At 34.7% G+C, this 25,882-nt stretch overlaps 2 protein-coding genes across 2 annotated transcripts; both read right to left on the minus strand.

Moving 5' to 3' along the window:
- Window positions 1–8,230: 8,230 nt before the first annotated feature.
- LOC137938136 (protein neprosin-like) lies at window positions 8,231–11,207 on the minus strand. Its single transcript, XM_068783126.1, has 7 exons — window positions 11,062–11,207; window positions 10,725–10,811; window positions 10,396–10,608; window positions 10,067–10,216; window positions 9,930–9,983; window positions 9,697–9,843; window positions 8,231–8,552 (listed from the first exon to the last, which is right to left on the minus strand). Exons 1-7 carry the CDS (start codon window positions 11,158–11,160, stop codon window positions 8,415–8,417), a joined length of 888 nt encoding a protein of 295 aa, XP_068639227.1. The 5' UTR covers window positions 11,161–11,207; the 3' UTR covers window positions 8,231–8,414.
- Window positions 11,208–21,734: 10,527 nt separating this feature from the next.
- Window positions 21,735–24,778, minus strand: LOC137938497 (receptor-like protein EIX2). Its single transcript, XM_068783448.1, has 3 exons — window positions 24,040–24,778; window positions 22,902–23,449; window positions 21,735–22,343 (listed from the first exon to the last, which is right to left on the minus strand). Exons 1-3 carry the CDS (start codon window positions 24,776–24,778, stop codon window positions 21,735–21,737), a joined length of 1,896 nt encoding a protein of 631 aa, XP_068639549.1.
- Window positions 24,779–25,882: the final 1,104 nt, after the last annotated feature.

The following is a 25,882-nucleotide window of genomic DNA, read 5'->3' on the forward strand; positions in this document are numbered from 1 at the left end:
ATGATAAAGATGGAATGTGCGATAAACTTGGTGTTGATGTTCAAGACTCTATGGATTACGATGTAGAGAAAATGAGAGAAGACATGTTGGGGAGAAAGCAGTAGAAAGAATGAGGTTATGGATTCGTGTCTTAACCCTCCCCGAAACTTTATTTATAGATGAATCAAAGAATAATATTATAATTATGTCCTTCACCCTAGAAAAGTGGAGAACAGGCAAAAAACTTAAACTAATTACATCAGTACCATATTTATGAGATGACTTTTTATTTACCATCATGCCACCTCTCTTGGATATGTGGACCTTCCTTGGTCGTGTGGGCTTGAACCCATCTTTAATTAGACATTCTTTAAAAAAAGGAGAGATTTGTTTCTTATACTTACATTGGAATGGTTTTAAAAAATAAAAAAAATTACCCATCTCTTTATTCATGTAATCGATAATAGGATGTGAAACAACATTTTCTATTTTTTATATTTAATAATATGTATGTAGGTAAATATATAAATTATTACCTTGATAAATATTTTTGTTCCATACCCATTAATAATGGACAAGTAGAATAAGTGATTGGTAAAATTTATGGCTCCAATGAAGAGGAAGAAGTGAGACCCGTATAAAATTCTGGCTACCATGGATGATAAGTATTTTTCAATGTGATTGCCTTCTTTATAGAGGCTTTAACAATGGCATCCAATATCATTATTATGAATATTAAAATATTAAATAAATAACATAAAAATTTCACAAGCATTGGTCACAAGTAAATGGGTGATGCTTTATTGAACTTTAGTAAGGAAAACTAATATGAGAGAATCCCATCCCATGCCGAGTGTGTAGCAAATAAGGGTGGCTTCGAACCGAGCCGGCTCGCGAGCCGCTCGAGTTCGGCTCGGTTTCGGCTCGGTTCGAAACGTTATATTTCGAGCTCGAGCCGAGCTCGTACTCAGGGATGGGCTCGTTTACATTAACGAGTCGAGCTCGAACAGAGCCCGGTTCGGCTCGTCGGCTCGCGAGCCGACTCGTTAATATAACGAGCGATTCGGGATCGAGGATCGGGATACCTCTTCGATTCGGGAAATTTCTCTGCGAAACCCATACCTCCGTCTGCCATTTCCATGCCGTTTCAGCGTGATTTCTTGCAGAAATCGCTGTCCGTCGGCAGGTATTCAGGGGAAATGGGGGATTTGGTCTTCAAATCCCTCGTTCTCCCTCTCCCTCTTCGATTCCTCGATTTATTCCTCTACGATTTCTGTCTTCCTTCCTCTTCGATTTCTTTCTCGTCTTCCTCTTCGATTTCTTCATCTAAGCTTTTCCTCGCCGACGAGACGAAATCGACGGTCCGACGGAAGGAGGTAAGATTTTTATTTAATCTTTCTGTTTTTTTTTCGTCCCCGAGCTAACCTAAAAAATCTCTAACTCTCTCTTCGTTTCTCAGCTTCGTTTCTCGGCTTCGTTTCTGAGCTTCGTTTCTCAGCAGTGTTCCTTCATTATTGGAAAACTTTTTTGGATATCCGAACTGCACACTCTGTTTCTGTAAGCAAACTCAGCTCTGTTTTTTTTTTTTTTCCGATATTTCCAGCTGACAGTTCAAATACACTCGGGAAGAAATCATTGTAAGAAAACTGGTATGAATTTTATTTCATGATTTTGAGTGTTGATACTGTTTGATTTTTTGAAATGCTGAGTTCTTGATTTAAGGGTAAAATGTAAGAAGATCATTTTATACAGATTGCATAAGGTTGACCTATTTTATTCTCTTAATTTATTTTTTTGCTTGAGTGTGCCATCAATTGCATTCTAGCTGGTTGAGAGCCAGGAAACTTCATACTGAGCTAACATTCAAGAAGGAAAGGAAGGGTGGGGGAGAAAAATCCCCCACTTTGTCATTTGTTATGTTTTTGTATATCTCAAAATGACTTACTAAGCTCAATTGCTATAATGTTTGGAAAATAGTTGGTTGGTTGTCAATGATTTTTTTGCTCAAATTCCATTGTTCTTCATAAATGAAGTTATTATTCTAGACTTTCAAATATTTTTATGTTGTGGGATCTTGTTTCTTTTTTGCCTTCTTATTTTTAGGTGTCTGGCCTCTTATAAAATTTTGTATGTTTATCATATATTTCAGCAATAAACATCAATGGTATTCAAATTGTTACTTGATATATTTTAGCAATGAAATTTTATTTCATGATTTTGAGTGTTAATAACATATTCTGTTCAATAATACTCTATTATAGTTAATGGAATCAGGAGCTTTCTTAATTGCATCCAACTTCTCTTTATTATAAAAAAGAATAAAAAAAGTTAGTTTTTGTCATTCTTTCTTAATTCTCATTGAACTTATATCTACTGCTGTTCTTGGTATAGTGGGGTATTGAGGTTGAATTTCATTTTTTTTCATTTTTATCATTAATTTCTTGGTATTGAGGTTGAATTTCATCAGAATATTAGAAGAGAATGTTGGTGTGCTTATTTCCTTATCTTAGAAGTTTTTAAATTTATATATAAAAAAAGGATCGGTATATTGGACTGGAAACTATTGGGTGCAGGGCTACTGGCTCAAAGAGACCCCGCTGCATTGAAAGACAAGGGTCGTTCCCGATTGTCACAATGTCACGTACCTTCCTCTAAGAATAAACAAGTATCTTAAATTATGTGTAGGATCTTTGTTGTTCAGATAACTTTCTTTTCTTTATGTTTTTAATTTGTAATTTTGTTTTTTTGTAGAAGTAAGAATGTCAACACCTCCTCAATTGACATCAATAATTAACACTAGTTCTAGTGTAACTATAAATAGTGACTCAACTCCACCAGAGTCACTACCCTCTGTCATAGAAGTGGGCCCAGATGAAATTACTATAAATGAGGATGAAGGTGATTCTACTCATACCTCCAAAAGACAAAAAAAGTCTCATGTGTGGTTGGAATTCAAAGAAGTATCACTTAATGGTACAAAAAAGGCTCAGTGTGTTCATTGTAAAATCAATTTGAGTGTTATTAGTAGTGGAGTGACTACACATATGAGTCGACATTTGAAACGTTGCACTAGTAGAAAAGTGGCAATGAGAAAACAAAAAACCTTAAACTTTCAACCAGTGGGAGCGGGGTCTAATGTTGATCAGAATCCATCTGGACTTCCTTTTATGGATTTTGGAGGAAATTATGATCAAGCTAAAATGAGAGTAGTCATTGCTCATTGGATTCTTATGCATGAGCATCCATTCATGATAGTAGAAGAGGAGGGATTTAATTTTGTAATGAAAATGGCAAATATGAATTATGAGAAAATATCCCGGAAGACTATTAAGAAGGAGTGTATGGAGGTGTATGAGGCAGAGAAAAAGAAATTGAAAATTTTGTTAAAAGAGATTAACAAGATTAGTCTTACCACGGATCTTTGGAAGTCTCAAAATCAAAAAATTGAATACATGGTTATTACTGGGCATTTAATTGACAGTAATTGGAAGCTACAAAAACGAGTCTTGAGTTTTTTGCATGTTCCTCCTCCTCGTCGTGGCGTTGATATAGCATATGCTATTTACAAGTGTTTGAAAGAGTGGGAGATTGAAAATAAAGTTTTTAGTATTTCAGTTGATAATGCTGTATATAATGATGTTTGTATCAGAGTTTTGAAACAAGATTTTTCAAGGAAAAAAAATTTGGTGTGTGGTGGAAAGTTGTTTCATGTGCGTTGTTGTGCTCATATTTTGAACTTATTAGTCCAAGATGGTCTTGTTCAGATTAAAGATATCATTGATAATGTGCGTGAAAGTGTCAAATTCATAAATCTGTCTGAGGCTAGACTTCGCACTTTTTCTGAAATTGTACAACAATTAGAACTTGGTGAAAAGAGGTTGGTTATTGATTGTCCAACTCGTTGGAACTCTACTTATGACATGTTGTCTTCTGCATTAAAATTCAAAGATGCATTCTCTAGATTTAAAGTTAGAGAACCAACATATGATTGTTTGCCAAGTTTTGATGAATGGGAAAAAGTTGACATGGTGTGTGAGATTTTAGAAGTTTTTAATGCAGTTACAAATATAATTTCTGGGAGTGACTACCCTACTTCTAATTTGTACCTTAGTGAGGTATATAGGGTAAAAGAAGTTTTGGATTTTCATTCTACAAATGAAAATATTTTCATTAGGACAATGGTTAGTAGAATGAAAGAGAAATTTGAGAAGTATTGGGGTGAATGCAATTTATTGATGGCTGTTGCTTCAGTTTTGGATCCAAGGGTCAAATTAAAGTTGATCAAAATGTGTTTTCCAGTGATATATTCTATGGAGGAAGCTACAATGAATATAAATTTAGTTCGACGCACCTTATATGAGATCTACGATGAATATGTATCCTTATATAATGTGGATATTAGAAATGAAGAGATTGTTTCAAGTACTAGTAGCTCTATGGGTGTTTCCACAAGTCGTAGGCCTTCATCAAGTTCAGGTTGGTCAAAGTTGATGAGTTATATGAAACAAAAGGATGCAGTTAATTTACCAAGGTCAGAATTGGAAATTTATCTTGAAGAAGGTGTATATAGTTGTGAGGAAACTTCACAATATGATTTTGATGTTTTAGAATGGTGGAAAGTGAATCATATGAAATTTCGAGTATTATCTAAGATGGCAGCAGACATCCTTGTAATTCCCATATCCACAGTAGCTTCAGAGTCTACATTTAGTGCTGGTGGTAGAGTAATAGACTCATATCGTTCTTCCTTGGCACCAAGTACAGTTCAAGCTTTGATTTGTGGCAGTGATTGGATTCGGGTTCTTCACGGTGTAAAGAAAAATCAAAAGGTGAATTTCTTTGATCAATTATTTATTATGATATTTTTTAGTATATTTTTTAGTTTTATTTATTAAAATTTTGTTTTATGATTACAGCCTGAGAAGAAGAGTGTAGAGATAATGCTATCAGCTACATGATTTTTCATGTTTCTCTCATCATGGTAATTTTAATATTTTTAACGACATTAAGTAACTAGTAATGGAAGAGTATATTTTTATCTGACAATAACTAATTTTTTTTTTTTGTTTTTGTCGTAGGTGGAGATTTTGCTCATGCAGGGATGTATTTTATTTTCTAGCATTAAGAGAAACAATTATAGTTTGTAATTTTATAATGGATTTATAGTTTTTATTTGGGTGATTGTAAATTGATAGTGATATTTTATTTAATTTTGTTGTGTTTGATTATTGTATGAAGTTTATTTATAATATTATGCAGTGTATGAAGTGTTTAAACTATTTTATGAAGTGTTTATGGAATGTATAGATAATTTTATGGAGTATTTATGGAGTATTTATGGAGTGTTTATGGAGTGTTTATGGAGTATTTATGCAGGTATTATGTACATTGATTATGTCCAATTTTAAGTAGAGGTCATGCCGAATTTTATACAGGTATTATATACATAGATTATATTCAATTTTAAGAAGAGGTTATGCCTCAATCTTATACATGTATTATATATATAGGTTATACTTAATTTTTTGTAGAGGTCATGTCCAATTTTATGTAAAATGTATGTATAATTTTATATATAATTAATTTGATATATATTTTTTGAAAATTTTTAAATGTATGTAGAAGCTCGAGTTCGGCTCGAAGCTCAGCTCGAGCTCGGTTAAGATTTTTGGGCTCGAGCTCGATAACAATTTTAGGCTCGAGACGAGGCTCGGCTCGAAGCTCGGCTCGAAATATTTAAATCAAGCTCGGCTCGAACATAGGCAGGTTCGGGCTCGGCTCGGCTCGATGCCACCCCTAGTAGCAAAGACCTTGTCATGTTAGGATTGGTGGTAACATCAAGTCCAAGATTCTTGTGCTTAAAATTTTATTTGAGTCAATGACAGTGAAAATTTGGATAATTCACATAACCCTTATTTATATTAGGTTGCCGCATATAAAGAAATCGGTGGGGCCTTCCCTATGGTCCTGTTAGTGCCTCATGTTTCTTGGAAACTCTTTTCCCTCTAAAATATTTTATTAGGAAAATCGTAAAAAAATTTAGGTACGATTTTCCAGCCAAGCAGAGTTGGAAAACCATATGAAATTTTTTTGAATAAGTATTTAATAATTGATGCAATAATACTTTCAGCACAAGAAATTTTTTCATTGCAACTTTATATTTGACATTTTATTTTAGTGAAAATTTATCGAATAAGTATGGTAATGTATGAGATTGATTATTAATTTCCATTTATTTCCATGGAAAAGGCATTAACAAGTCCATTTAATTTTCCTTGGAAATTTCTAAAATTTTCCATATAATTTCCTAGTAAGGCACTAATAGGATTTTATTTGAAGGTTTCTTAGAAATGTGAATTCTGGGAAAAAAATTTCTAACTTTTCGTAGGATATAAAATTTTAACTGGGGGCACTAATGGGACCTATGTCTTTCCATTTGAGAACAAAATAAATACTAATGAAAAGATGGAGTGTGAACCATCCCACTCAAGTCTTGATAATTAATATTAATATCAAGCAATGCTAATTGAGAAACTCTGCCAAGATGACTTTGTTCCAAGATTAAAATCATAAAGAAAGTAAAATTTCATCTTACTTGCTGGAATTTCCTTCTCTAGAGAATGTTAAGATCATATATCCTCGATTCTACTCTATGCATTCACATTGATTGATATAAACGCTACAAAATTTAAGTAAAGTGGAACACATTGCAAGTAACTTTCTCTTCTATACTTCACTTTTTTTCATGCATAAGAGGATTTTGAGTTCTTCTTTATTTGGAGAATTTTTGGTCCTTCTCTAAGGGAGATTTATTGAGGTATGGTAGGTAGTGGCACTCCTACATCTTTTCCTCAAGTACTTCTAACCATTTTTTTTATTTTTTAAGCAGCTATGTAGATCATTTGATGGTGAAGATGTCCTTTATCGATTGTACGTGTTCATCCTTAGTGATGATAATGTTGTTAAAAAAAAGTCTCATGTACATAGATCAATGAAGGTAGTCATTTTGGGATATGCCTTATACTCAAATTTCACACGTTGTAATAGCAGATGCTTAGGCCTCCACTCAAACTATCTGCATGTAGGAGCCACAAAGAGCGTTCACACAAGAAAGTGTATGTTAAAAAATAATCTAACATGAATCAATAAGTAAAAGGATCATGGGTTTATTAGTTGGAAAAGATGTTTTTCTAACTTGGATAATTATTTTGGGATTACAAACTTCTAAGTTAGCTAAATAATTTGGAAGATGCATTGGACTTAAATTTCACAAATATTGTTTTACTTATGACTTACATCTCCTAAGGTGATGGCACATGTGCTCTATGTACATCAATCACGATTCCAATTGCATGGTTATTCAATACAAAACTTGAACATTTCTTCTTCCTCGCGAGTAAGTTGAAATAGACTACAATGTGCACCTTGATTTTTATTTTTTTAAGCTTATTTTGTAGTGAAAGGTATTGTTAGGTTATTCAGATGGTGAGCTTTTTGACATGCATTTGTATGGACCAAGACTAGTCAAACAAATACACTACCAAAAATCACCTTTGGGGCCTTTTTATGTTTAAGGTATACTTAATCCACATCATTAGTAACTTTAGTATTTGTTACCATCAAAGCTATCTCAATGACGATCTTGAGATCAACCCTCAACCAAAGCAATGAAGGAAATCTTCTTTAGCTTGGCTTGTAAAACTTGAAACCAGTCTTTGGATAATGACTCAATGAAGATATCCACAATTTGATGTTATGAAGGAAAATAATGCACTGCAAGACCTCTGATGGCAACTCATCCACAAACAATGTTGTAGTCAATGTCAAGGTATTTATGGGCATGATAAACAGATTTTTTTACAAGAATTAGCACCTAAGCTAACATAGTAAATAAATAGTTTAACAAAAAGTTGAGCCAAGATGATCACTATTTCTAATATTAACATCATAAAAATGAAAATAAGAAAATTTAACTAATTTGAATTTAAAATTATTGAGTTGTTCTTCATCCGAATCTTCTAAAATTTTCTTTTGCTTTCATTCCCTCCGATCATCTCCTCACCCCGATCAAATGAAGATAAGCATCACTCATGGCAATTCATATTCAAATATGATAAGAGAAAAGCATCAACTTTTCATTCATATATATGGAAGATAAATCACAATGTTCAAATTATTGATCAGTTTCCTTCTTATTATATTAAAACTTATTTAACAGGCAGGGCCTCCAAAGTACAAACCACATCCCCAGTCTCCACTTTGACATGTACCTAACCAGTCATAGCATGGATTATTAGAACCATAACGAAGATCACTCTTTTGGGGGTCATAGAATGCCCTGAAGTTGTCCATAAGCTGAATTCTATTTATGAAACAAGCCCTCCTAAAGCCTGTATATGCAAAATGCCCGCTGCCCATGGGAGGGCTTGGTTTGCCTAGAGGCCATGCACGTAGCCTCCCCAAGCCATGGTCTCTGCATGATCAGGTAAATTGGAGAAGAGTTCCATTGGCCAGTAACCCACAGGCTTGGTTCCATTAAAGACTAGCCACCAGATTCCCCCACTACTCAGATCCTAACACAAGAATGATCAAATACTGAAGTTAAACAGTGGAGTATTGCTTTCATAGATGAGATTAAAATTTCTATATTTATCGTAAACAACACAAATAATGACTGTAGTAGCTATACCCTTGGTATATAACATGTATAATGCTCTTGTTATGTGATTAAGCAGCAGATTACAAGCCTCAACAAGTAGGAAATTAGTGTCACCCCCTTATAATATTAGTAATTCTTATAGTAGCCTTAGTTTTCATTTTTCAGGTAGCATTTAGACACTTTTCATGTTAAGAATGAGAAAACTATATATTCTTATTTAACTAATAGAACTATTTTATGTGAGAGAAGGAATGAGTTCTCCTCTACCCTTCTCTTCTCTAATATCCTTGCCATCCTTTGTGCAAAACAATGGAGGGAAGGCCTGGTTCCCCTACCATCAATTTAGAGGCACCTAACCCTACTTCTCCCTTCTCACTTGCACCAACGGAAACAAAGTAGGGGCCTCCATCTTAAAAAAAATTACAAACTAAGAAGAGATGCTTTTGATTTCTAAGGTAAAAAGAGACTAATGTAGTAAAATTCAATGGAATTTGACTACCAAAGAATCCTATAAAAAATCGGCTAAAAACATTTAGACAATGAAGGACATCACCTCTAGTAACATAACACCAAATTAAATATAGGGTTCATTATTTTTATAGCCTAAAATATGCCATAAATGCCTATGCAACCTCATGGTAAAATTGAAATCTACATACCCCTCTCTTTATTTTAGTAAAAATTGGTTTATAAAAACATATTTATAACATGAAAAATTACCCATTTCGCCTCATGCAAGATGGAAAACCCCCCCAACTACTGGTACAAGCAGGGGATACTCACAAGCACAGGGGGGCTTCCATGAAGTTGAGTCCAAGACCCATCTTTGTATTCAATAATCCATATGAGACTATTCCTTAACAACTTTCCCCCCTCCATAGGCGAGTATGAGAAAGCAAAGGATTTTCCCAGCCAATGCAAGTCAGGGAGGGGGGCAGATGCTTCCCTCTATGCTCTTACGTAGCTACTCCAATGAATATGAAGGGTAGTATAGCTCAATATTGCAGAGGTAAACCTGCAATTAGCCCTTATATTTAATGTGGAAATTCTTTGATTACCTTGAACACATCCAGTTGAATCTCAAACTGTGGCCCCTTATACTCAGAGACAGGTTCTATAACCGTACCAAGAGGTATTTGAGTGTCAATCTGCACAAACCCAGGGCATAATGTATTGTAGCATCCTGTATTTTTGTAGCAATCTGCCTGTTTAATTGCAACAGGAAACCAATATGTGAGTTTCATAACAAAAACCTTAAGACAACACTAAACAAGATTATTTAGGAACTTACAGTCCAATAGATGAACAATCGAGTTCGACTATCGCCATAAACAGTCGGATTTACCTGAGTTTTGATACATAATCTCAAATTAGTTATTCAAAATATACAAATGAAAGTCTTAAACTTGTTTTTAAATTACAAATTACCATCCATCCAGCATTAATGCTATCACATCCATTCTGTACCCAAGTACATGCAGAACTGCATTGGTCTTTCTCAAGGTGGTGTCCCCATGCATTGGCAATAAACCTTGTACCATACAGCTTTTCCTTCCCATGCCATCTCATAGTTGAACTCTGAAAGATTTAATGAACTCAAATCCTTCATTAAACTTATTGCAAGAAGAAGAGATTTTTGGATTGATTTCTTAAAGTTACTTTTCTTATAAAACCTGTTCTTAATTTCAAAGAAAAAGATGAAGAATTTCTATAATTTTGCTTTCTGCAACAAGGGAATCAAAAGGGAAAAGCTTTACATAGGCTGCACGAGGCTGGTTTGCAGTAGGCATGGTGGCTTCATTACTGTAGTTTAAAAGCATTCTGGGTTGCATCAGCTCTTGCTTTTGGGTTCTCCTAAGTATTGGGACATATCCTTGAGGACAACCTCCGTCAGGTAGCCCTATCATTTCAGTTTTAGCCGTTGATGGTGCTTCCTGTTTTGGTGCTTTTGGAATGAAAGAAGGGCTCATCTGCGTGCAAATGGAGAACAGTAACTGATCTAAGGGGCAAAGCTTATCAGCAGGTAGAGCAACAAATAGAGAAAGAAAAGGAAATAAATCAGAGAGAGAGAGAGAGAGAGAGAGACCAGAAGGTTGTGATTCTTGAGCAAGGGATGATCAAAAGCTGGCTGTTTGTGGATATCAACGCAGTCAAATATGTCTCCGTATTCAGTCTGCAGCAATCACAGAACCCCACATTCAACAACAAAGGATAAATCTTGCTTTCGTCCCCAACTAGTAAAATGAAAACCTACAAAGGTGATTTATGTGGTAAAAAAACTGAAAAAATTAATGTGAGATGATTTGTAAGATCAGAAAAATGAAAAGAAAAAAAAAACAAAAATCTCACTTAATGCAAATACCCACAAATTTCATTTTTAAAAAAAAAGAAGAAGAAGCAAACTTCTTCATGGTGAACCCTACCTTAATGGTTTTGACTGCTGGTTTGCTGAGGATCTTCAGCTGCCTCTCCAACTCCAAATCTTCAGCTCTAGAAAACTTCTCTTGACCTCCATCACTCATGACAATAAAAGCAGGAAATATTAGAACAAACACAACTATTGCATCCATCAGTGCCATGGGTGCCAGTCCTTTTCTCTGCTAATCCAACCCATGAGACATTTATACAATTCAACTCAGTCAGAAGAAGGTTGAGCTTTACACTTAGTCCAAAGCCGAAAGTGTTTTATTCTATACACTTGGACAAATAACTACTCCTGAAGTATCTTCGTTTGTTTAAGTGTAAGAAATGCCTCAACTCTTACGTTACAAAACACACCTGACAGTCTTACCTCATTTATGTTTCATTAATGATCGTGAACAGTTTGGAGTAAATATAGAGCTTGTCCTTTTCCAAAGAATAATCACAAAAGCGTTCTACTTTGCTGGGAGGCCCGCTAGATGACTACGAATTTGAGCCAAGAAGGTAAAAGGATAGAAAACAATGAAGAAAAGAGAAGAAGAAGAACATGAGAATATGGGAAGAAAGTGATCCCTGTTGGGCCACGTTAGGAGAGTATGCTTTATCTCTCTCTTTTATTAAGTCCTATAATAAAATTACAGCAACGTTCTCAAGTTCACACTTCTGATAAAAAAGACTCAAAACATTAAGGAACTACAAGTTTCAGTCATTCTCTCTTACCACAAAACTCTGCCATTCTCTTTTAGACCCTGAAGCTGGATGATAAGCATCATAAGGTCTCAACTTGTCACAGTTTGTAAAAACGAGAAGTAGGTAATGCCTTGGCGAAAAGATATGCAAGCTATTGCTCAATGTGAACGAATGGAGTTGTAACTTAGCCACTTAACACATTACCTCAAATGAAGTCACAGGCAAATCCAATAAGTTAAATAATAAGTTCATGAAACATTGGATTATTAGCATTGAATATAGAGGTCAAATTATCACATGACATAGGCATAAGGACCTGAATTTCAAAATTTGTCAATAAGCAGTGTACCCAAATCATTTCACATGTAATATAAATCATGTGTCTATACTCAGCCTCAAGATTTGATCTAGCCACTATATTTTGTTTCTTATTTGACCAGGGGACTAGCTTACCCCCCTACAAAGTGCAAAACACACTAGTAGATCAGTTTTCAACCTTGGATGAGAGAAACATTCTAGCAGTATGATTGCTTTCTATAAAGAATTAAGATCTTTGAGTCTAGTTTCTTGATAAACAAACTGTTTTGAATTATATTTTTGGATATATCGATATTAGAAGTACAAAAGGCTAGTTTTGTCGAAACTCACTCATCTTTTCCTATTTTCTCTCCTATTATCTCTCCATGCATTGACATGAATTAAGTTTATTTTTCTCCTAAAATCCAAGTTTTGTAGCCAACTTTCTCGTATAATAAGAGAGTTTTGGTATAACTTAATTACTCCATGATGTGCTTATTCAAGATGTGCAATATCTTGCTTAGATGTTGTTTTAAGTTTTTATGTTTCTATTACTTGGTTTTATATCTTCGGTTATGGTCACCCCAAAAAAGTTATACTTGGTCAAATTTATTAAGTTCTACCATTATAGTCTCCCCTTGTTTAAAAAAAAAAAAAGTCACTTTGGAAGTATGAGTGTTACATAGTCGCCTCATTCTAGTTTAAATTGTTTTCGTATAGTATTTCTTTAGTTTATTTTCCTGTGTTTTCATCTCTTCAGAGCAATGCCTAGACCCACTACCTAAAAAGTATAGGAGTATGTCCAACATCCATCTTGAGTTAAGTTTTTTATTCTTGTGTTTGAACTACCCTTAAAAAGTGAGTAGTCTCTTTGCTAAGTCTTAAAGTTGAGTCATTCTTCCGCCTTTAAAATTGAGTTGAGTGTGTTTCAGACTATGTTTGTTTTGACTAGTTTATGAAGTTTTGTCGTATGGCTAGGAGTGATTTTCTTCTCCCATATTGAGTTTTTTCCTAAGATGGGTCTCTATGTCCTTTTTATCCCTAGCTTACGGGGGGAGGGGGTAGAAGAATGGGAAAGAGGTATTTTGTTCCACATATTGTGATAATTTTTATATGAAAAAAATATTCAAGAAAAGGGAGGGAGGGGGGGGTGGGGGGGGTGGGGGGGGATGAAGTTATTTACATCTATGAATATTTTTTCAGCAAAAGAAATTTGAAGAGAAGATATAGAAGAGTCTTACATGAATCTTATAGTAAAAAATCTCACATAACCAGAATTTATGTGGTGGAGTGTAAAAAGAGTTTCAATTAAAGGTATTTTAGTTATGATAATCTTTTATTTTTGTTCATTTGTTCAATTATTCTAGAACTTTATCTTTTAGTGTTTAACTTTGGGTATAACTGGGACAAGGTTAGCTTAATTGTAATTGAATTCTACTAGTTTCTGTTGAATTTATGGAAAAGTAAAGTACTTCATTGACTTATCATAATTAGAGTACATGAACCTCTATTTATAATAGAGGAAGGTAGTAGAGTCCAATTACAATAAAACTATCCTTGTCCCAATTACACCCAAACTCTAACACTTAAAGATAAGTCCTAGTATAATAAATAACTTATTATGGATAAAAGACAAACCTAACTCAAACTAAAACTCTTCTTGGACGTGACCATTAGATAAAGATACTTTCTTGAGTCCTTCTTGATCTTCCAACTGATGTGATAAGGATGCCAGCTCATGGTAATCATTGTGGGTCCTATTTCTTATGTGCTTGAGCCCATCTTGTGGGCCTTCTTTGGTCGTGTGGCCCATCTTATAATACTCTTAGATATTTGGGCCTTCTTTGTTCGTGTGGGCTTGGACCTTATCTTTCAACACTTTATTTTAAATAGAGGTTCATTGTACTCAAATTGCATCAAGTCAATGAATTTTTCCACTTTTTCAAAAATTCAACTTGATAAAATGATGTCATGTCTATATTGCAAAGCCTCTATGCCAAAAAGTGAGTTGATGAAGATCCTACTGACATTTTGCAACAAGGAAAAGAAGTACACGTATCGAGTTATGTTTAGCAACTAGCAAAAATATTTCTTCATAATCAATTTTATATGATTGAGTGTATCCCATGGCAATTAGACTGGCCTTGAGATGAGCTATACTTCCATCCACATAATGTTTCACAGTGAAAATCCTCTTACATCCAATAGGCTTCTTTTCGGATAGTAAGGTAATGAAATCCCAAGTGTGGTAGGCATGAATGACAGTCATCTCCTCCATAGTGGCTCTCCATTCCAGCTTCTTAATAATCTTGAGGAAGAGAGAAAGAAGAAATAAGAAGAAATGGCTGCTAAAAAGGAACTACAACTCAGAGATAATAGGGTAGAGAGAAAGTTGGAAATAGGATCGGAAGTACTAGGCCATGGATCGGGTAACACATGATCGAGGTTCTTTTCAAAAAGCAATGGGATAAGTATCATATAGAGAACCAAAGGGGATAGAAGCACTAGTAGGAGAAGGACTTACCTAAGAATCAATAGACTAACCAAGTGATTGGTGAGCTACAGAAGTATCTTCATCATATGGATGAAGCAATTGTTTGGCCCAATGTGCAAGAGGTCTAAGTAATTCAGAGGGGATAAGACATGCATGAGATGAATTTTGTCAAGGATAGAAAGTTTAATCTTCAAGAAAGGTTACATCAGTAGATATAAAAGTACAACGCAATTCAACGTAATAACATGAATATCCTTTTTTAAAATTTGCTTACCCAAGAAAGATACATTTGAAAGCTTTAGCATCAAGTTTTTTTTTTTACTTAAAAAGTAAAATTATGCACAAAGCAAACACACACAAAATTAATAGGAAGGGTAAACGGTTTGGTGTAGGATGTTGTAGAGAGAGGGGTGATGAGTTTTATAGAATAGTAAAGAACATTTGATTTATAAAATAACAAACAAAGAGAACATCATATGGCAAATAAAATTGTGGAGTATTCATTGAAAATAAACGAGCACGTGCCACTTCAAAGAGATATTTTTTTCTGATACACCATTCTATTGAGGTTTATAAACATATGAAGTTTAGTGAGTAATGCCCTTCTATTTACAAAATTGTTGAAAGGAGTGAGAAAGATACACTTTTACAAATACCTTCATTTTTTTAATTTGATTTTCGACCATATCATAGAATGAAATGAATATGTTATTTTTTCAATAAAGATAATAAAATATTTAGAATGATAAAAATTTGATATATTAAGGTCCCAATACATTAGAATAAATTAAAGTAAAAGGACTACTACTTGAGTTATTTGAGCAAGAAGAAAAAACACTTTTTTATGTTAATGATAAACATTTAATATATTAAGAGGTCACAATACATCGGAATGAATCAAAGTAAAAGGATTACTAACTTGAGTCATTTGGGTGAGAAGAAACACACTTCTTTGATGTTTACTTAAGCGACCAAACTCACATGCTACTAATTAACTAAGTGTAAAGCTAGAATAAGAGATTGTAAAGTAGGTGACAATGAATGATGTAACCTATTATGCCATTAAATTGCTTGTTGCTCCACCGCGACAAGTGATGAAATGATTTGTGTCAAGGTAGTAAAGTTCTCTTTTCTCATGGGCTCCACCAATCACCCGTTTGGTCCGGTTATCACGAAAAACACAATGAGTGGACAAAAAAGGTCACATAAGACTCAAGATTCTTAGTTAGTTTACTTATTGACATGAGACTCAAAGGAAACTTAAGGAACAAATAGCACTTTTGATAAAGGTAGGAAGGAAAAAGGATTTGAAACACATAGTCCTTGGACTTGTGTTTTGTGATCCACTAGCAATGGAGACAAATCATGGAGTAGGACAAGGGGAGGGTTTAGAAAAGGTTACTAATCTTCCTAGTAAAAATTTAAGAAGGTGTAGAGTCAATAATCTACGAGGAGGAAGAAGTACAGGAAAAGGCAGAAGACATACCTATGTTTGCAATGGTGGCTGAAGAGGTGCTAGGAAGGGTGATGAACATACTCTTCAGTTGTTGAAAGAGTTCAATATCTTCTTTAGTGTTGTTTTTCCAGGAATCAACCTCCTTTTGTTCACTAACTTAGTTCATATTTGTCAGTCGACCATGAAGCTTCCAGCACTTGTCTCACTCATGATTGAATAAACCACAGTAAGTGCAAGAACAAAAATTTTAAAAATCAGACATACCTCATCCTCAATCGGAATTATTTTCACAACATTTCCCCCCTCTACCTTGACCTCTTCAAGTATTAGAGGAGTCTCTTCCTTAAGGGAACATGGCAGACATTTCTGTTTGACTGGAATCTTGGGCATTTGATTCTTCTTTTGACCAAAACACGATACATAGCAGCACATAGCAGCACATAGCAGCACATATATCATTAAAGGATGGTTTGGCTGTGGAACTAAGAAGTTAAATTTTGCTAGATTAAGATATGGTTTTTTGTATTAACCAATCAAATTGCTGGAACTAACTCTTCTTGTTATTTTTTCTTGAATAGCAACATCGGTGTTATGCCTATTTCCAATCTTGTAGAAAAACCTTTGAGTTTTGTAAAAAAATCAATGAGATTACCTTCTTGCTTGGTATTTTATGTGGCCTAAAAAATATCAAAAATCTTTGAAGACTGTCAGTGATAGAATATATATTAGCATATGTATCCCAAATAATTTTTGTTGTATCTAGATACACAATACTATTAGTCACACATTCTTTCATGCTATTAATCAACCAATTTATTACCAAAGTATTTTCTTTTAGCCATCTTTAATAGCTGACATCTTCCTCATTAATAGGTGGAGGAGACTTGACAAGGTGATAAGTGAGATTTTTGTTATAAGGAATCTTTTAACAGACTAAGCCTAAGAGAGGGAGTTTGATACCCCTTTGAGAGGAACTGTAGTTATTTTAAGTAAGTTTATTTTTTTTACAAAATCCAAATAAGGGAAATATATATTCTCTACCATATTAACAAACAATGAATCTTGACAATAATAGATGATGAAGATCTTAAGATATCAAAATTAGAATGTCATAAAAAAAGGTTTTGCCTTGTTAATTTAAGTATAGAAATCTAAAAGAAGGAAGACAAATTTTATATATTATAAACATGAGGGATCTTCCGTGTTAATTCGAGCATTGGAATCCAAAAGCAAAAAAGTTTCCCCCTTTTTTAGTTTTCCAAGAGGAAGCTTTTGAAGCCAAAGATAGTACTTGAAATCTGAGAATATCTTTATATGATTTCCTCCAAGGAGTACTAGAAACTAAAAAAAGAAACTCCCCAATTTAGGGTTTCATAGGAAAATCTCCAGTAGTTTTGAGAGAGCTATGAGGCTGAAAACTTCAAAGATTAAAATTTCCTCATAATTGAAGAAACCGGCTGAAAGAGAAACAAAGAAAGCTTGAAATTTCCTAAGTTAAAAAAATTCATGCTTATGCAAACAAAAACACTTTCACATGCATGCAAAAGCAAGAATTGAAACGTGAATAATGAAACAAGAACTAATGAGAGTTGATCAACCTTTAACAAAAAAAAAAAAAAAACTCAACTAACCAAAGATTTAAAGAGAGTAAATTTAAGGAAGACACCAGTCATAATCTATCTTTCATGATCAGCCATAAATTATCTTTTCAACATTCTCTACCTTCAGTCAAGAAAAAAACCTTCAGTAGTTTAAAAGCAAAGCTCTAAAACATCTGCTCAGATACCATGTTAATTTCTAGGGTCTTCTCTCATGATTACAAAGATTTAAGGAGGAGAAGAGGAAGAAAGAAAAGAAAAAGAAAAAGAAAAAGAAGAATAAGAAGAAGAATAAGAAGAAGAATAAGAAGAAGAATAAGAAGAAGAAGAGGAAAAGAGATAGCCCTAACTTGTGGGTGAAAAGAAAAGGAGAAAGAAGGTAAACATAAGACAAAAATTGAATCCAAGAAGGCTAGAACTGAAAGCTCATGCCCTTGAGGCTGAATTTTTAATTGTAGAAAAATGTTTACAATATCTGTAATGGCCTTAAATCTACACCCTTTAAAAAATATATATAAAAAAATACACCAACTTGTATAGTTACGAGTATATATCATCTCTTATTGGATACCTATCCTATTTACCACTCGTGTGATTCTTCTACACGTGTATCATTTTAACAAGATACAAAAAAATGACACACGTAAACAATCATAATGCATATGTTATGTAACACATCATATGACATGTGCATTGATACAAGGTTTAGGGTGTGACATAAACACAAAATTTAATACGTATTGGAATTTTCCCTACACGATACTATTACGTCGTTTTAAGGGCCCTTATACAAAACTAAATACCAAAATACCTACCCTTCTTTAACATATTAACCCTTTTATGTGTTAATCCTAATTCCAAATTAAAGTATCAATTGCATTAAGATTACAATAAAAAAACATATGTTGACACAAATCTTATCATGTCCTCCACGGGCATAAGTGCATTTTCTTAGTTTGGGAACTAAATCAGGGGTACTTTCGGTATTCTAAAGTCTAAACAACAGATTCACCGAAGCTTTTGAAGGTTGGTCGGTGCGGCCGTCTACACCTGCCTAGACAAATAAGGTGCTCGCTTTAAAAAAGGACCACATGCGAGCAAAATGGCAAATACACCCTATATAATTATATATTTTTTTTATTTTAAACCTTTTAAGAAAAAATTAAAAATAGGTAATAATTTTTCATTATCCTAGTCATCTGTATGAAAATCCGAGTCAATGTATTTCATTAAACTATACTAAATTATTTTAGGAAAGATATTATTAAATGAAATTTGCATTTGAAGAAAGATTACTTAAAGAGAAAATTAAAAAAATGTTATATCCCAACAACTACATTTTTTGAACTTTGCCAATATTAATCGCTACTGCTAACAAAATCAAATAAATAGTAAACTTCCAAACACACTCAAGAAGCCAACCAAAAATTTAGGAGCAATGACAGCATAAATCCCATCTCATTGTAGATCCATCTTCAAGCTCTTCATCTCCAAAAAGTTGGACCAAAATTGATCCATCTGATAGTTTTTATATTCTTTTGTCAATGGATATCCACAAAAATCTTCATTACCCATGTAAATCAATGCAACATCGAGAGATTGGAATTGATTGCATGATGGAGTTATTCCAATCAAGTTGTTAGACAAAAGGTTGAGTTGACTCAAAAATGTTAAACTAGATAGTTGGAGGAATTGAAACAAAAAGATAGTTTCTTGACAAATCAAGATTTATTTATTGAAGTAACTACCCGATGCTCTCTGGGATCTTCGTGAAAAATTGATTCCCCGACAAGTTCAAAACAATCAAACCAATAAGGCTTCCAACTTCTTCTCAGATTGTTCTTGACAAACTTTTGTTTGAGAAATCTAAAGAAATAACCAATAAAATAGTAGTAAATTCATACAAAAATCCATTCATTAGCACATCAACATTTTCTTGATAAGAGATGCCCCCATAATCAAGTGTATTATTTTTAATATGATTGGTTCTCATGGTTGTGAAGTTTTTTATACCTCTAGGAATGGGTTATGTGCTGCGATTATGTGACACATCAAGGACTTGCAAATAATCCGAATTCCATATTTGTGGGATAGTTCCAGTATACATGTCGGACCTCAATTGGAGTCTCTGAAGGTTAGACAACTTTACACCAATCCTACTTAGAAGGCTTCCAACTAGATTTCTTCCTGCTAAAGTCAAGAGTTTCCAAATAAGTACAATCTTTAAAAAATGAAGGAAATCCTCCAAATTTTTTTTTTTGAAAGTCCATGCTTTGTACATTCACAAATTGAATGGAAGACCACAGTATATTGCCAAATAAATGGTGTGTCTTCAAGCAAGCACCAGAAGAGATTCATAGTTAGCCAAACTTGGGGGCACACCTCCAGTGAGATTGTTACGTGAAAGACTAAGAATTTCTAATCCTTTCATTTTACCAAACAGAGGAGAAATAACCCTAAAAAATTGATTGTATGAGATATCTAGAAAATTGACAGGGTTTGTGAGAAAAGGTATTTGTTGTAGCTTATATCAATAACAGTGTTTGGATAAGCAATCAGTGGTATTTTATGGAGGTGAACCTAAAATATTGTCCATATTGAGGTTCAAATATCGAAGCTGAGGAGTGATGTTCCACAACCACGATAGTATATTGCCCACAAATGTTCATGATAGATCTAGGTAAATGAGTTTTTTTTTTTCAGTTTGAAGCCATAAAGGAAATTGTGGGCGAACACGAAAAGATCCAAGATAGAGACATTCAACTTGAAATGTAGGAACCCAATCTATAGGAAGACGAATCTCTAGTGAATTTTGTGATAGGTCTAGGTAAGTTAGGATGCTCAATTTTGAAAACGTTTTTTTAAGAACAACACCATCCAATATACTATTTGCAATTGTAAGAAATTTAAGAGATGAGAGTTCTCCTAAGCATTAACAGATGAGTCCGAGAAATCTGCTTTGTATAATTCTTAATGAGAATAGGTTTTTTAAGGAGCATAAAAAATAAGTTTCGGCTCAATTAGAACTTCTAAACCTGTAGAGCGCAGATATTTCAGGTTGTGTACGTTTGCCATTAAGCCTAAACCCTTCATGGTTGCTTGAACATTATTTGATAGAAATTAGCACAAATAAAATAGCCCTTTTATTATTGAAATTTTGGTAACCATAAAAGGAGAACTATATACCTCTTAAAGCATTAATTGTATACATAGCCCAGAAGTATGAATTTTTTATGATGTGGTAATTGTGATTGTAAACAAAAAATAAAAATGTGCTTAAAATCTAAAATGGCAAGTCAATGCTAGTCAAAACTTTATTGGCATTTGACAACTTAAATCAACCAGGTTAGGATAAGGATTTAAAATTTCTTTTTGTAACTAGAATATAAGTAAGATTTACAAAATTATAAAGCCCAACCTGTTCAATATTAACATATCCATTCTTTATGTCTACTGATATGAGCTATCATGTTGACTATCATGTTTATTTTCACTTATTTTCAAGCTATAACCCTAGATGAAAATAAAAAATATGAGAAAATGAAATATGCCTGAGTTCATGTTGCACACAATATTTTCTCAAATCCTTTAATCGTGATTGAAAAGTTATGGAAGGACAAATTGCAAAGTTTAACAAAGATAAAGACGATTCTTATAGAAAAGAAAATAATAATAGATAATTTTTATTTATAATTACATATACTTCAAAATAAAAGACTATATTGGAAGACATACAATATGATATCTTGAACCCTAGAGCAAATTTAAGAAATAAAAAAATTATTTGCAATTGGAACTTCAAAGTACAATGTACTCAAACATAGTACATTATTTTTATTAAATACAAGATAATAAAAAGGTTCTCCTTGACACATAGAGCAGTATCCTTTGTAGCATAATATACCGACAAACATGGGATTAAGATCTGAAGAGTGAACCATACTTGACCATCAATATGTCTTACTAGTTATTACAAACTTATAAGTATAGTGACATCATTACATTACACATTATCATTTGAAGCAAGAATATTGTACAAACATAACTATTCAACTAAACAAAGTAGGAGGCATATAGAAACATGCACTATCAATCTCATCTATAACTCTTCTGCACCTCAGCAATATTATCAATTAAATATCACCAATGAAAGCACTCTTGCATGGCATCAACAAATCTGAAGTACTTCACTCTCCACGACGTTTTGAACAACAATATCCCGAACACAGTCAAAAGTCCAACTGCAAATCCGGGGCCAATGCCAGCATACAACCATGCTATATCAAACCCATCGTCAACTTCGTCGTGGCTTGGAATTGGCACTATTGTATCTCTTTCACAATCTCTTCTCAATGGATATCCACAAAGATATTCATTTCCTGCATAAATAGATGGATCATCAAGGCTCTGGATTTGTTGGCCTAATGGAATCTTTCCCGACAAGTTGTTGTATGAAAGGTTGAGATGTCTTAAAAATGTCAAATCAGCAATAGTTGAAGGAATCAAGCAAGACAAATGGTTTTTGGATAAATCAAGATTTTCTAATTGATGTAGATTCCCGATGCTCTCAGGAATTTTCCCCGACAACTGATTCCCAGACAAGTTCAAGTTAATCAAGCCCAAGAGGTCTCCAATTGCTTCAGGGATCTTTCCCGATAAATTATTGCCCGAGAGATCCAAAGAAATAACAAGATAAAGTATACTCGTGTACTCATTTTGCTGCCCATTCATTGACAACACAACCCTATCCTAGTAATAGCCATATGTGGTGTCCATAGTATTGTCTGTAGTATGATCCATTCTCATCGCCACAAGGTCTTTTATACTTTCGGGAATAGATCCCATCAAGTGATTATTCGACAAATCAAACACTTTTAGATTATGCAAATTCAATAATCGTGGGATAATTCCAGTAAACAAGTTGGACCTGAGTCGAAGAATACGAAGATTAGGTAAGTTTGTACCAATCCAAGCTGGAAGGTTTCCTGTGAATTTGTTCTCACCAAGGTCAAGAGTTTGTAATCCGGCACAATCCTTCAAAAATGAAGGGAACTCTCCTGATAGTTGATTGTTCTCCAGGTCCAAGCTGCGTATCATTGTAAACTGAATTGAGGACCAAGGTATTGTGCCAGAGAAATTGTTTGCCCCTAAGTTAAGCACAATTAGAGATTCACAACTAGCCAAGCTCTCAGGAATGCCCCCAGTTAGATTATTATGGGAAAGATCAAGGACTCCTAGCCACTACATCTCATTGAACATAGAAGGAAGAACCCCAGAAAATTGATTATGTGAGAGATCAAGAAACACCAAAGGGCTTGGGAAATATGGAATGGGACCTTTAAAATAGTTGTGGCTTAGATCAATAAACCATGCATTTGAAAGAGTTGAAATTGTTTTGGTTGGAAGTGAACCAGAAATATTATTCATTCTAAGGATGACAACTAAAAGATGAGGAGTGATGTTCCAAAACCATGAGGGTATAATGCCCAAAGATGAATAAGAGAGATCTAGACCATACAATTTTTTTTGACTTTGTAGCCACAACGGAAGTTGTGAACCGAAACGACAAGAGCCGAGATAGAGAAATTCTACTTGAAATGAAGGAACCCAATCAAGGGGAGTATGAAACTCAAATGAATTGAAAGAAAGGTCTAGGTATCTTAGTTTACTCAGATTTTGGAAATGCTCTTGAAGCACAGGTCCTTTCAACATAGAATTTCTAAAGGACAAAAATGTAAGAGATGAAAAACCTCCCAAGCATGTAGGGATTGATTCAGGAAAGTTACACTTCTCGATACGGAGGATCTGCAAATTTACTAAAGGGCACAACCACTCATGCATAGACCCAGTCTGATCTTCAAAACCATACAAAATTAAACGCTTCAAGTTGTGTAAGTGTCCTATCTGCCTTGGAATGCCCTTTATGACTTGGTTCCCATTTGTGACTCCCAAAATAAGGTGCTGGAGAGAGGAGAGATAACCAATAGACTCAAGAAGTTCTCCATATAGTTGAACTGTCAAAGTCCTAGGCAAGAGTACTTCCTAAGAGGTCACCCATCCTAGAATTACTCTTGCCCAAGCTCGCTTAACTTCGGAGTTCTGAGTCAGATACCTAACCAATACAACCCGAAAAGACTAGCCGTTTAAGGTGCGAAAAGCCAAGTATCTAACTCAGAACACAAACTCTAACAAGAGTGGACGGAACCACTCTGATACCCACCCCGCCCATTCTGGAGCCGCTTCTCACGGGATACGAACGCGGGCCGTGGTGTGCCTAGCTCTGATACCATGTCAAAGTCCTAGGCAAGAGTCCTTCCCAGGAGGTCACCCATCCTAGAATTACTCTCGCCCAGGCTCGCTTAACTACGAAGTTCTGAGTCAAATACCTAGCCAATACAACCCAAAAAGACTAGTCGTTTAAGGTGCGGAAAGCCAAGTATCTAACTCAGAACACAAACTCTAACAAGAGTGGACGGAACCACTCTGACATGAACGCCAAATAGGAGCATTGCCTTTATACTTTTCCAAGGACCCTGAAATAGCTTTGACAAATGTGCAGTCAGACCATAATTGTATGCCAATTGTAGCTCCTCTAAACATGGAAGTGTTGGAAATTTGGAAGACATGTCCCCATAAAATTTATTGGCATCGAGATCAATAGATACAAGAGTAGTAATGTTAGCAAACCAATTTGGAATTTCTGAGAAGAACTGATTATAACCAAGATCCAAGGAACGAAGTTGTGTAAGATTCATAAAGGGTAGAGCTGGGGGAATATCTGAAAGATAAGAACCACGCAAATGGAGTACTTGTAAGGAAGAAAGGGAATTCATTACATGAAACCATCGAGAACCTATCATTGAAAGGTTAACGAAATTCATCTCAAGGTGCTTCAGAAGGGGCATATTTACCATCCAGTCCAGACTATCTGCATTCAGACAAGATGAATATATGAGAGTTTCATATTGAGACATATAATAGGAATAACTCTTTGCGGAGGAAGAAACATCCAACAACTCAAGATAGGAAAGATTTCCAAGATGGTGAGGAATTCTTCCAACGAATCTTGCGTACGAAATGTTCAAATGCTTCAACTCCTTTAAGGAACCAAAAAATTCTGGGATTTTAACCCCATCAAATTGATTTCCACTCAAGTCGAGATATTTGAGATGTTTCAGCTCCATCAATGCTGGATCGACGTCGCCACTTAAATTCCCGTAGTGAAGGTCAAGTTGAACCACATATCCTGTTTCATTATGACATGCAACTCCGCTCCATTGGCAGCATTCTGGGCTAACACCCCATGAGGTGAGAACGTTGGAGGGATCAATAAGCTTTCTTTTAAATTTGGTGAGGGCTGCACTTTCTGAATCCAAGCAACCGACTTGAGAAGAATGAACCCTGTTGCATAAGACACACACAAAGAGAAAACCCATTAGCATACCCTTCCAAGAGGAGCTCTCCATGTCGAAAGAGATTAAGAGAAAGCTTCTCACTGGAGTGCATTCTTTCACCCATCCTCGATTTATAGAGACCCACTCAACAGGCTTCCTTTCTGTTGAATCGCATTTGCCTAAGAAAGCTGGCGATGAAGATGACCACACACTGAATCGAGCAGATAAATAGAAAATCAAAAATTTTCAATTCTTTCAGAATTTACAACCACACACTGACGTTTCAATGACTTGATGGTCCCAGATGGAAAACGATAATGCTACTCGATGTGTTAACTTCGTCTAACATGATTGCTGGAATTTCTTGCCTAGATGCTGGTAGAAGATTTATATGAAGTTACATGGAAGAAATGGAAGGCTGAATAACTTTATTTTTCTCTTTTCTTAAGATGCGAGAACCAGACCCTCATCTCTTACGCAAAATACCGATAGATGCGAGAACCAGGCTCTCATCTCTTACGCAAAATACAGATAGGTGCTGAAACCAGCTTTTGTCATCTCTCTCTCCGTCTCGCTTCTCTCTCTCTAATTCAGCTCCATTGCCATATAATTGTTGCAGTTAAAAAAACTTTTACCTGGCCCTTGGATGGGTTGATCGGTCCACTCATCCCTGTCCTCAATGAATCAACTCTCATGTCCTATTCCCATATTGACGTGATAACAGCCAGAGGACGGACTTGGGAGTTGGAAAATAGGCATAACTTGACCGGAGAAAACACCAAGTTGTCTTTCGTCATTTCATCTCAAGAAAGCAAGAGGAGTCGCATAATAGACCCTCTCATATAAAAAGACAAGTAGAAACACCCAGTGGGTCTTACCGTTTTTTGGTTCTTC

Source organism: Aristolochia californica, unplaced genomic scaffold, assembly GCF_029961685.1.
Source record: "Aristolochia californica isolate CCGP_79_NKW_82.1479 unplaced genomic scaffold, dmAriCali1.0.hap1 SCAF_8, whole genome shotgun sequence".
NCBI classification, from domain to species: domain Eukaryota; kingdom Viridiplantae; phylum Streptophyta; class Magnoliopsida; order Piperales; family Aristolochiaceae; genus Aristolochia; species Aristolochia californica.